General features: G+C 46.7%; 1 protein-coding gene across 1 annotated transcript in view; it reads right to left on the bottom strand.

Moving 5' to 3' along the window:
• Nucleotides 1–13,386, bottom strand: part of BMP7 (bone morphogenetic protein 7) — a 41,861-nt gene that overhangs the window by 16,404 nt on the left and 12,071 nt on the right. The window contains exon 2 of the mRNA XM_038158997.1: nucleotides 860–1,052. Coding sequence (XP_038014925.1) covers nucleotides 860–1,052 — 193 coding nt within the window. The remainder of the gene's footprint in view (nucleotides 1–859; nucleotides 1,053–13,386) is intronic.

Below are 13,386 nucleotides of genomic sequence, written 5' to 3'. Positions count from 1 at the left end.
TTCTTACCCTTTTGGACTTTCCACTTTTTAAATCCCTAGTGTTTCTCTTTTCATAAACCTAAATTAGGACTGTAGTATTATTAGCCCATATTCAGTAGTCCTAAAGAATAACTTCTGACTAGAATGTGATTGTAAATACTTTTCACATAAATAAATGCAATCTCATTTTTGGTAGGATTTGTATGTGAAAGAAATCTGCAAATGAAACTAAGTGCCTTTGATAAGTGGTTTGGGATTGCTGATTAATTGGAACTAAAACCAGATGAGAAAATTGAACATATGTTCTTATTCAAGTTCCCTGGAGGATTTGTCAGGGAGCTTGGCATACATTAATAATTGCTTGGAAGGGATTTAATAGCTCATCTTGTAGTTTTGCACATGCACAACAATCAGTCAATATAAAAAGCATGGTGTCATCTGTCTTTGTTAATTAGGGAGCTCGAATGCCTTTGATAATAAGGGCTAGTAATTAAGCTACAATTCCAAAGGAAGCGTTTGGGTTTGCCACCTCAGGATCCATCAGAGGCAGGAGGAAGGGGGGAGTACTTCCAGAAATCTTGAAATATTCCTGGTTTATGATAGTTTTTCTGCGCTAGCACACGGCCAGGCTACTGAGTGCTCCCAGAGGCCAGAGCAGGAGTGCTGGGGATGCTCCCTGGGCCATGGTGAGGCTCCTGTGCCCACACCACAACACACAGGAGCTGCTGCAGCAGCATCGCTGGGATCCCCTGCACGCCCCAATGCCAAACCCAGCCAGTCCTGCTGAAGGCACCGAGACCTCCGAGAGCACCGGCTGTGACTCCCTGCAGGAACAGGCTGTGCTTGTGCCCTCAGCAGGGTCTCCCTGTGGCTCCCTCACCTTCCCGGGTGCTCCTGCAGGACCTGGTAGACGCTGATCTGGAAGGTTTCGTTGTCGAAGCGCTCGCGGATGTAATCCTTGTAGATCCTGAACTCGGCCGCCGTCACCGCCTCCCCCTCCGGGATCCGCGAGAGATCAAACCTGAACTCTCGGTAGTGGCAGCGCTGATGGTGGAACTCTCTGTCATGCTCCACTGAAACAGAAAACAGCCCATTAGGCACCTGCTTTGTTCCCCTTCCCCTCGCCAGCCAACACGCTCCGAGCTGCCGCAACAGAAAAGGGCGGGAATATCTGATGGCAGCATCTCAGATCACTAAAGCACAGAGGAAATACCTGCCTCTATCTGGGCTATTACGGGCATATATGTGTTTATCAGGCTCCCTTTGGAACAGTTTCACAGCTGGCTGGCACAGGGGGCCATTGTGTTTTAATGATTTTTGGCAGCTTTGTGCTCGACAAGTGACTCTGGACATTTGCCACCGATAACGACCGAGCTGCTGTGGGTAGGAGCTGAGACAAACAGATGGGGCTTTTCAGGAGTGCTGGTTCTTGGCCTGGCTCTGCTCCTGACAGTCACACACACACACATACCCACACACTACAGACACAAATTCCAGCCCTTGAGGCTTTTCATGCCAGTGACCCACATTCGGTGCCAGCTGAACTCATCACAAGCTCACGACTCCGCTCCGTAGGGTCAAAGCTTTCATTTTAAAGGATCTTTAGTGATCAGGGCTGTGAAGCAACTGTTCAAAGTGAGGACTTTCTTTCTTCCACCTCCCAAACCCTGACTGTGAAATAACAAGTGCAGATCCTCCCAGGCTGGTGTTGGGATGTGTGCTATCCCACGGGGTGACAGGCCGGCCTGTCCCCTGATGGACAGCTGGTGGTCCCGGGTAGCTCTGCTTGTGGCACGGAAGCAGGGTCAGTGTTGGGAGGAAACAAAGGCTTCAAGCCAGTCCTCCAGCAAGGGGGAGGAGAGGTGTCAGTGCCCCAGCCCAACACATGAGGCAAGGCACCCTTCTTGGAACAAATTCCAAACGAAACAGACAAGTCAGACAAAGGAAAAGGGGGAAATGGAGGTACAAGGGGATGAACTGACTCGCCCAAGGTCACAACGCATGACATTTTAAGAGCTGAGGTTTGAACCAGGGACTTCCTATATGTCCCAGTCCTGTCGTCTGTCCACTTGACCTCTCTGCAGCTTGAGTGCACAATTCAAGTAGTTAGCTCTGAGATTTCCTTGGCGAAGAATGTGTGTCTTCCTACAGGCCTGATTTTCTTCTGGCAGCAGCAAATCCATTGTGTAAATCCATTGACTTAAAGGGAATTACTCCTGAAAAAAGAGGCATTTCAAGCCCAGGTCTGGAAAGTGCTGTTTAAATGTACATCTCTGCATGGTACCAACACAGATCAGCCCTGGCCAGGGTGTCCCCATGGCAGGGACAGAGCGTGGGGAGGCTCTGGGAGCAGGGCTGTGTCCAAGCACGGAGCAGGTTCAGTGCTGCTTTGCTGGCTGAGGCTCAGCCGCTGGCCATGGACTCTTCCTCCTCTCTCACATCCCTTCTGTGAGGAGTCCAGTTTGCCACTGTGTGATTGCTGCTCAGGGAAATGCTTCTGAGCTCTTACTCATAGCTGGGATTCATCTTAGAGGAGATTTTTAGGTATGAAACCTCTAAACTTTCCAAGACAAAGGTGGCTAAGTTTAGCAAATGGTTTTATGTGTAGAGCAGTCTCTGTTGCACCTCTACTAAAACATCTCAGGGGCAACATTTAGTGTCTCTTACCCTGATGTGGAGGAATATTGTGAATATCCACCAGTGTTTGTGAAAGACTTGGCAGGCTTCAACTGCCCTGGACGTGCTAGCAACACTATTAAACGAGCCTCAATCCCTTTCCTCCAAAGTACTCCTAGCAGAACAAGATATAAAGAGCATAATTTCAGTTTTAAAGGAATTTATCTGCAACTAAATCAAAATGGAACGACAAATACTTTAATATGGAATCCCTCCTTTAACCACAAATGTAGAAGAATGAGTATAATGCTGTGTGGGTTTAGTTGCAGCTGTTAGCAGTAGGATGTACAAATATGATTTGCTTCCAAAGACATGGGAAGGCTGAACTTCCAGAGGAAGGTGGGTGCAGTTTTTCAGTATGTGTGTGATGACATCTACATCAACCAACACTGGCCTTTAGCTGCACTTTATACACAAGCTCTGACAACAAGCACATGAAGATGAAACTTTTTGGGGTGCTGCTAAAGTTCAGAGCAATTCCCACTGCTGAGCCCTAGAAAAAAATGTGTCGTGTTAGTATGAAAAATTAACAGCCAGGGTCATAAAATAAAGAGCCCCAAAGTTTGAACTTTCCCATGCTTTGCAGATGTTTGGATATAGGGTTTTGGCCTGAGCCATCTTTAGTGTTAAAGCAAACATTCCTGTGGCTATAGTCATTAAGATCATGAAAATATGTGGATATGTAACTGAAGAAAGAATCCCAAGAAACCCTTCAACTCAGTGTTTATTGTTTTTCCCCTTTTTCTTTGCACTCTGGACCTATCTGCTGACCCAGAAGTAACAAATCCTTTCAGAACTAATTTATGAGAAACACTGACCCTGAATCAACATCTGTTAGATGACCGCAGTAAATCTTATTACATAATTAAACACCAAAATCTATGTTAAAATAACGTTAAGGGTCTGACTCGAACTCATAAAAGCAAGACTCTTCATTATGAAGGCTGAAATCCTATCCCTCAGTCATGCTGCTGTGTGCTGGTATTTGGGAACATGTGGTACAGTATATCTGATCAAGCACTTTTTGTAGACCCCTGTAATACCTTTAGCACAACAGCACGGGGTGAGCAGGGGAGCATTCAAGGAGCCTGAGTTTCCTGGGTTTGATGGGTGTTAGACCTTTGACAATGCTGCAACTGGGTCGTTTCCAGTTAATTACCTGAGGAGCTGGAAGGGGGAGAGTGCGGGGAGAGCTTAAAAAAAAGGCAAGGGGGAATAGTGGTATTTTAAGTGTTCACTGAAACAGTCAGGAGAGTTGCTGCAGCTCTTTGGATGTGACTGTAGTTCCTCCATTACATTTATAAAATCCATGATCCCTATTGACACGATGACCATGAGAAGAACCTTTTGGTCATCCTTGAAGGACTTAATCTCAGCTGTTTATTCACCATTAATGTTAAATTAACGTTAAATGCTCCCTTAAAACACATCAAGCATTTTGAATATTTGCTGGATATGCTTCATAGCCCTTCTGCCCACAGAACTTCAACTCATCTTTGTCCCAGGCTCATAGTTCTCACAAATCTACTACTCAAAGGCTTTGGTGAATGGTTTTAGCCCAGATGCTAATTTCAAACATTGGAAATTCCAGCTCACAATTCAAATGCCTTGGCAAGGCAGCCGCTTGGAGAGGAAGCCAAAGCTCTGGATGTGCAATCAAAGGTTGTAAAATAGGAAAAGGAAAAACACCCTTGAAAAATAATTCTGCTATGAAACAGACTGTGCGCCTTGACTGTGGGAAAACAGGGCATTTCCTCTCCTTAAAAACCATCCAAAGTCACTCACAGGTGATGTGTGTGAGCCTCTCCTCATTCTTAGAAGCACTATTGCATTTCGGAGGCACAACCACTGCAGACAAATTCTAACTTAATTTGGCCTAATTTAACACAGGGCTTAATCTGGCCTAACTAAAAGGCTTAATTTAACACAGGGCTCAAAAATGGCTGGTGTAAAATAACCCTTGGCATAGTGAGTGTGGTAGTGATGGTGGATGAAGATCATGAGACACTCCCTCTGGCATCGTCCTTGGGAAAGGTGGAGACAGTGGGAGCTGAGAGCTGTGGGATGGAGGAGGACATCAGATGCATGAGAAAATAAGCAAGACACCAAAAACCGTGGGGGAACAATTAAGGTGATGCAGCCAAAACAAGGAATATCTCAGGCTGGTGGTTATCAGTGGCTTGGCCACACCTGTCACAAATATGCAAGTCAGATCAGCCCCTTTGAAAGCCTGGCCTTGCCTATCTGAGCAGGATCTGAGTGCTGCTCTATCTGACACAGAGAGGGCTCCCAGCTCTCTGAAGTCCTTTGTGTCTCCAAGCCTCTGTTGTGGCCTGATGGTGATGCAAGAGGGGGCAGGACACAGTTGTGCAACTGACAGGGATGGTTAAAAGCAAACAGGATGGGTACATGTGCTCAGGTGTGAGGCAGCCAGGTATCAGATCCAAAAAGATGGGAAAGCTGGAGATAAAACGTCAACAAATACTGGGTGCTTGTTCTGGCGTGTGCTGAAGATACAGAACTTAAAAACATTAGCAGACAGGGATGAAACAGCGTGGCTGGTGATATTTAGAACTTGCAGCAATGCAGTTAAAGCCTGTCCCAAAAAAATAATGTTGGACAGAAAACCTTGAGGTCCTGATTTAGCACCCCAAGTGCTCAAACTTCCAAAGCAAATGACACATCAGCATAAAGCTGGAAGCTTCAACTGATCTCACATTTGGTCATTTTCACAGCAAAGTATGTTGAGGTTAGAAATAAACTAACTCAAACTCTTCGTAGCTCCTTTGTAAATCTCTGCTGGCAAGTGCAAAGGCACCCTGAGCTCATTCTGCAAACCCTGGCTGGGCCTTCGGGGTGGTGTCAGGGATTGCTGATGGGCCAGGCCTGGTTTACCAGTCCTGACACAAGGATTATGCTGAGGCACAGCTTGCAGTGTTTTTATTGCTCCCCACACATCCCAGCACGGCAGCACCATGCCAGCCACCAGCCCCAGGTGTTCAGCAAAGGACTAGTGAATCACAGCAAGATTTTTTTCCAAGAATGACTGTGTTAAAAATAATTATTATTGAAGCATTAAAGAGCTTATCTAAATGTCAGGGAAGTCAGTAGAAATATTTTCATTAATTTCAATGGATTTCACAGGAGGCCAATCTCCCTGCTTAGGTATTTTTACTCTCTTGTTTTCTGAAGATGCAAAAAACCTGCATTTCAGAAAGAAACTCAACATCAGATGAATAGACTCCGTTCTCAGGTTGCCAAACTGGGAAAGCTTTGGCAATTCCACACCTCTTCTTCCCTGGCACATTTGAGTGATGCACTTAGAATACACTTTGAATATATAAACAAGTAAAATCTTGAATTTTCGTGTTAACGCTTTCACCTGATAATATGTTAATTGTTTTTATAAGGCACTTTGAGAGCAGTTGTCTCATTTATTGTAGTGCTTACAACAATTAGAACTACTTGCTTCTCATTTACAATGGAAAAAGGCACCAGAAGGAATGTGCAGCAGGGTGTCTGTAACTTCTTCACTCCCAAAAAAGGCCAGAAGGGATTTGTAAAGGACTTTAATCTCAAATAGATTAAAGGTCCTGAATTCCTGAGACTGAAAGATAAGTCAAAGGAAAATAGATTCCAAAAGACAACACCCCCTTGCCTCAGCCTCCAAGCCAGGCTGCTGCTGAGCCATCAGCAGTTGCTTGAGAAGCCCCTCAGAGCTTCGGATGCCAAAAAAAATCTGCCACGCTCTGGCATTAAGGTCTAACAGGTTTTCAGAGTCTACCTGTGTGGTGAGTTTAGAGGGCAGGAAAGTCTTTATCTGCTTTCCCTCCAGCAGCTGCAGAGCTACAGAAAATGAGCACTGTTCCTTCAGAGGTGGCCGAGGGCTGCCTGGCTTGTCCTGAGATCCAGGGTGGAGCTCAGCCTCAGTGAACTGAACTCTGACTGACGCATTTGCATCCAGCAGGCCAAAGTCTTATTTAAATTTTCCGAGAAAATTTACCTTTATTTCCCTCCATTGTCCCTCCCGAGACCAAAGCCAAAGCTTCAGGAGCTCTGTTGCATCAGTTCAGTGCAGAGATTCCCAGCAACCAGCCCCACCTGAGCCCCACCAGCCCTTCCAGCCCGTGTCTCACCGGGAAGCTCCACTCCTATCTCCTGCCTCACCCTCCTGTCTCCCTTGGGAAGTGTATTCCAAAATTTCCCCTTTCCCAGGTGATCTTTTGGGTGGGTCCTGTCCTGTCCCAGCTCCCCAGAGCAGCGTGGCAGGAGGACCAGGGACCTCCCAGCACGGCGGGAGGGAGGCCAGGGCCACCCCTTGGGCTCGGGGCTCGTGGTGGTGCTGAAATTGAGCTGTAAATTTTCGGGATGCCAAATTCGAGACCTCTTGATGGGCTTCTAATTAACAGGCATTAAATGTTCCCTCTATAAATTGCACTTCTTTGTCTCTAAATTGGTGGATAAAACCATGGCACTTATGAAATATAGGCCTTTTCTCCTTATGTTGCTGAGGTTCAAGAAGGAGGAAACCAATTAGGGGAAGGATCCAGCGGTCTCTGCAGCTGAAAGAGCCTACTGGGCTCAGCAGGATGCCTGATTGAGCAAGAAATGTGAGGTCAGTCCTTATATTTTTCTGAGGAAAAGGGGGACTATAATAAAGATTATTGCAATAATGTCATGCCAGGCCACAGCCTGCAAAGGCACATGTTTCCCTCCTCATTGTCCTTGACAGCAAGAGTTACAGGGGCAGTGGCAGGAAATTTATAATGGCAAGAATTTGGGAATGCAAAGTTCTGTGATTGGTTTTCATCTGTTTCATTCTCTCGGCTTCATGATTTACATGCTGACATTAGGCAGCTAAAGCAGCAGTTACAGAAATAATTGAAGAAATAGTTGAAGAATATAAATTGGGAGTTCTATAAATGGAGTAGAGCAAATGTCCTGGGGTGTGTGATGGGTTATATTTTAATTTCTTTTTTTTTAAAGAGTGATAAAAACAGTACTTGGCAGGCCTTTTACATGGAATAGTTGCAGCTCTCCAAGTCATCTAGAAGCTAGTGCAGGTTTTTGGAGAAACCTAAGGAAAAACAAATACAGCCTAGATTCTGATCTGTGACATAAGCTTACTAGAAAAATAGCCTGTGGTTTTTCTATAACTCATTAATGCATCCCATCACGGGGGATTGCTGCCATCCTGGCACTTCTGAAAACACAGCCTGTCCTTGAGCCACAGGCTCAGCACCCCCAGATATCTGGGGGGCTCTGGGCTCATCTGCCCAAGCCCACCCCGATGCCTTGTCCCCGTGTGCCCTTTGCTGAGGGGCTGCTCTGAGCCAAGGCAGAGCTCAGCAGAAGGGAACCTGCACCCAGCTGCTCTCTGCTCAGGGACCCATTTTACAGCCAAGTAGAGGGAGGAGAAGGTGATAAACTGTTTTCTTGCGTGGTAAATTCAGTGTGTGCCAGGGCAAAGTCCTGCCCCATCCATGGGTGGAGAGCGGGACTAATGCACTAATTTCAAAGAAGATGAAAACCAGGCTCCATAAATCCCCATCCCCAAACCCAGAGGTTGGAAATTCTTTAGTGCTCACCCTGCAAAGTGATCTGGGGTAAGCATTTTTGCTTCGAAAAGGGAAAAAAAAAACCCTCTGGAGTTAATATTCTCCCTTTAGCCATCACTTCATTTTTTCAGCTTTCAGCATGGAGCTGGTATTGCCAGCAAGACCACCTAGCCACAAACCCAGCAGGGAGCTTCCAAAATTCTTCTGAACACTGACTCCTTGTTATAAATTGAAAAGTGGTAATAGCAACAGTGCATATCACATCTGTGCCAGGCTTCAGGCCTGGGAAGCAGCAGCCTCCCTACTGCAGAACACAACTTGGAAAGATCCTTTCAGTCCACACATGTATCAGCATTAGCCATTTCTTTGTCAACAAATCCCTTAATACGTAGCCTTTCTATCATGTACAGATGTCCAAAAAATAATGGAATACTGTAGTACAAGATTAAACACTTTAATGTCAGCATATGTGTTGCATGACTCTGAACAATGGTATCATTGTGCGTGTGCAAACAGCCGGGCGAGGGAAGATGGGTTTAATTATCTCCCAAACAGCAGCAAGTTCTTCCTCACTAAGTCAAACTTCAGCTAGCAAGGGCTGCTCAGGACAGAAAATGGTGTTTCTCCCTTCCTGGTGTTCCTAAATTGGTGTTCTTCCAGTGCTGGGGTTGGTGTTGTACCCAGGCCAGGCAGGGCTTCCGAGCGCGGTGCGGGAGCCACCTGCTTCCCCAGGAGCCACATGCCACCAAGGAATGTGGTGTGGGGACCAGAGGATGCTGTGAGTCACCACATCCTCCCGCCCCGTGTCACCCAGGAGTCCTTTAAGTTAAAATTCCCAAGTATGGTAGATGGCAAAGGGGGAAACAGTCACTGGGAAGGAAATGACCGAGAGAATCGTGCCTGCTGCTGTCTGAATTCAGAGACATTCCCTGCTGGGATTTCTCTGCAGACACTTGGAGGCAATGCTGGATGGTAAAACCATTTCTCTTTAAAGAACATCCATGAAGTTTCTGGGCAGGTTATGCACAGGTAATCCATTTTCTTTCCCGAGTGTACCCTGATGGGTGCCCGCTCAGGCTGTGGTTTCTCTGCTGAAAGCAGAGCCAGACGAGATGAAAGGTATTGTGAAAAATTTACACGTGGGACTGCTCTGAGAACACAAAACTCTCCTAATAGTAAACAGACCAACGGTGGTGTGACTCCTGGTGCTGTTTGCTGTGTCTGCATGTGTATCTGGGGAAAGCAAAGTTAAATAAGCAGGGAAGAGTTTTGTTTCTACAGAATACCTTATTCACAGCCCTGTCACGTGAAACACAGCAGCACATGGAGCTGCAATCCATCTGCAGCTGCTGTAATGCACTGAGGATTGCTGTGGGATTTGAGTGGTGTGAGGGAATGGAGACTTCGGGGAGGGGTAACAGGGAAAAGAAAAAAAAATGGGAGTTCATGAAGTTGTTCCTTTTGGCAGACTCCCTCTATTTCTACCTTCATCCTCCTGGAATCCACTATAAGGAAATCTCCTGCAGGGCCTCCCTCTCCAGACACTCAGATCCTGTTTCTCTTCCTCCTTTCACAGCAAAGGGGGAACCCAGGACAGTGCTGACCCTGGAATTCGCCCCACCAGCTCTCCCATTCCCAAAACCTTGTGGTGGCCGTTTTCCAGAGAGGCAAGCTGGGGACTGTGGTGATGCTGCAAATCCCGTGTCCCCCAGCTGGCCAGTGTTGTGGCCATCACAGATGGCTCTCGTGCTGGCTCTGGGAGCAGGGTTAACCCAGGCTGGTGTTCACCCCTGACAGAGCAGGGCTGTTGTGTCTCTCTGTACCTGAAAGATGGGATGCACCAGGACAGCAGCTCCTGCAGGGACCGTGGGTGCACAGGGCAGGCTGAGGTCAGTGCACAGCACCTCAGCTCTGCTGCTCCACACCCTGCTCTAGAAACGTCCCTGCAGCCAAACCGAGCAGTGAGCAAAAGGACAGGCAGAAGCTCATCATTGCTTCTGCTTTCTTTTCTCTGTCTGCACAGTGGGGAATGACACAGCCTGAGAGCAGAGGCATGCTGCTGCCTAACACATCCCCCAAATCCTCTGGGTGCAGCTGTGGGAGGTATGTGAAGATGCAGGAGTACATTTTTCTCTTCCCCTTTGAGCAGAGATGATGGCTACATCACACTGCTCACTCACTCTGTAATTCAGGGGACAGCAAGGCTGCTTCCCTGGTGCTGTGGAATCAGGGAGCTGCATCTGGCCAGGCCAACTTCCCAGGAAAGCTGTGCCAGGGTTAGGTGTGAATTGCAAGTCACACATTTTGCCAGGGCATCCAAGGGTCACGGAGATAGTGGCAGTCTGGGGAGGATTCCTGATGAGGATCAGGCTGAGGTGGCAGCCACAGCACAAAAAAGGGAGGAGGAGAAAGCAGGAGGGTGATGGGTGTCTCAAGGGGGAAGAGGTTGCAGAGCACAAAGAGGGAGAAAAGTTAAGTGGCAATAAGGTTTATTGAGAAAAATAATCCCCCAGTCCAGACACTTGACCCAAGGTGCTTCCTGCAACCTGCTCTGAGACTGAGCAGGTCTCAAAATATCACTGATGCAAAAACCAGCAGCCTGCCCTGAGTGCTTGTACACACTGAGCAAATGGAAACATCCCCAGACCCAAGGAAGGAGAGAGAAGTGGCTGAGCAGATCTGGTCAGAAATAAACTGCATTCAGCCAGGGGAGATAAGAGGCAGCGAGAGACTGCTACAGGCAAACCTAAAATGGGGAGAAAAGCCCACAAGGGAAGGACTTGCAGGAAAATGAGAGCCTGCTGGGGGCACAGGCACCTCAATCTGCAAGTGGCGTGTGCAGAGGACATGCAAATTGAAATCAAATCTTGTTGTACTAGTTCTTCAGTGCAATGATTTGATCATGCAGAGATGTAACAGGATCATTTTTTCCCCTTGCATTCCAGTACCTACACTGGGGTAAATAAGTCTTATTTGATACATTAGCTACTATTCATAATAAGCAGCCAGAGTCAGTAATTTTGGGAAGGTCACTGGCTGAGCATCTCTGATGTGTTTATACAAAACAGACAGAAATGGCTAAAGGTACCACTGGTGTCTGGAGAATGAGTTCCAAATCTTCCCTCCAGGGCCAAAAGAACTTTATGAAACTTTTGTGCTCATAATGTGATGCTTTTCAGTTAAGATGCTTATATGTTAATTGTCTTCTACTACATGATTTTTTTCCAAGCTGCTCTCTGTTTTTTAGTACTATTGCAATATCATTGGACAGCATGAAGTTACTTAAGACAGCAAAAGATTCAACCCTTGAAAAACTGATAGAGAAAGAAGGACTGGATTCTGGACTGGTACAGCTGGTTTAAGGTATTTTAGAAGTAAATGAAATCAAATGAGAATTTATAATCCTTCCTGAGGTCTGGATTCCATCAGACTAAACTCATTAGGCATTAAGGTGCAGGTGCAGCTAAATAAAGGATTGTTCTGCTTTTCTTAATGCCGTAGATTCACATCTTGAGTTCAAAATAAAAGTCTTTTAAAAGCACATGTATATGTTGTGCATCTACTGGCAACACTTGAAAGGGAAAGCTCAGCTGATGGAATCTTCAAATGCCTCATTTTTGCCAAAGGAGTGTGCCCATTTCTGCACCAGCTGTGCTGAGGGACACGAGTGGGGAAGCGACTGGACATCGGCCTCTTCGGGCTTATTCATTTCATTTGCATGAGACTTCCCTTCATCTACTGAACAGCTGCCCAAATAAATAGCAGAAATCTAATTAATCCTCCTTTAATATTGTATTGCCACAACAACTCCAGCATCCCCCCAAATGCTGCAGGAGTGTGGGCCTACACCTGCACAGGCTCCCTGGGAGGAGCACAGCAGGAGTTGCAGGGAATCCAGCCTTTCTTGTGGTTTACTGGGATAAAAGGAAAATAATTAAAAACCAGTTTCCCAGGTTTGAAGCCATACAACTTGCTGGATTTCTCAGCTGAAATCCCAGATTCTGGTGCTGTCGAGAGAGCAGTTTGTGGGATAGTACAAAATAAGCAGCAGATATCAGGCATGAGGCCACCAGATAAGGATCTCAGCCTTTGATTGTGATCAGCAAAATCTCAGCTTGGAATGTACACACTGAGCTGTGCCCCAAGACCACGACCAGCTGGGCCTTTTGAGCTTGTCTGTGCACTGACAAACATCTGCAGCTCTGGGCCAGGAGAGCTGGGAGATTAGGGGACAGCAAACTATTGAGGGGAAAGGTCCTGCTGCCCCAGAGGGGAAATCCCAGCCAAAGCAGTGCTCTCCTTGCACCCAGGCTGTTACAGCCACTGCCTCTTTCTCAGGTGTTCTGTGTGTGGGAGGTCCAGTGGTATTAACACAGTTTATAATTATTAGACAGAAATGAAGTATTTGGAGGGATGTTTTGGAAAATAACCATGAGAAACTTCACTTACTGCTTACAAAGACACTGTGGAGTGCCCTTCCTCATGCAAGCGTGACTTCATGACCTAGTTCACATTTTTCTTTGAGATCATCATGTTTCCTCTGTGCTGCCAAGAGAGGCGAGCTCAGGTGGGGCACTGGGTTTGGGACACAGGACCTGGAGAGGAGGTCACTGCCTGGAATGACCCTCCCTGCCAGCACCACACATCCTCTCACTGTCCTTTAGCCTGTGATGGGACTCATAGCTTATGCACAGGAGCTTTTTGCTTTCTAGGAACATTTGCTGTGCAACACATTTATTTTATTGAGAAATAGGCAGGCTGCTGTTTGTTCTTTATTAACTCTACACAGCCCTGAGAGCTAGGAGTGTTGAAGACCTGGGGGTTGCTGACATCCACATATACTCCTGTTTGCAGATGTAAAATGTTAGTGTCTCAGAGTGATGGCAAGTTTATACTGTTATTTCAGGAATGTCCTCAGGAAGATAAACATGATATATTCACGTGTAGGGCATGGGCACGTGCCTGTCCCCTTTACACTCTAAACGTTGGTGGCCCATGCCCCAGGCATAACGGCATCTGAGGGCGAGGCAAAGATTTATTTGCAGTTTAATTCCCACCCACGATCCCTTTTATACAAGAGGAATTTTCTTTTGGTACAAGATAAGCCCATCAGTGACATCAGCAGCACCTAGCCCTGCATACCATAGCCCTGCTGGATTCCTGACGCTGAGCC

The sequence above is a fragment of the Motacilla alba genome, chromosome 20, assembly GCF_015832195.1.
Source record: "Motacilla alba alba isolate MOTALB_02 chromosome 20, Motacilla_alba_V1.0_pri, whole genome shotgun sequence".
In the NCBI taxonomy this organism is placed as follows: Eukaryota; Metazoa; Chordata; class Aves; order Passeriformes; family Motacillidae; genus Motacilla; species Motacilla alba.
Note: the sequence above shows the minus strand (reverse complement) of the source record. Positions and strands in the feature narration are given on the sequence as shown.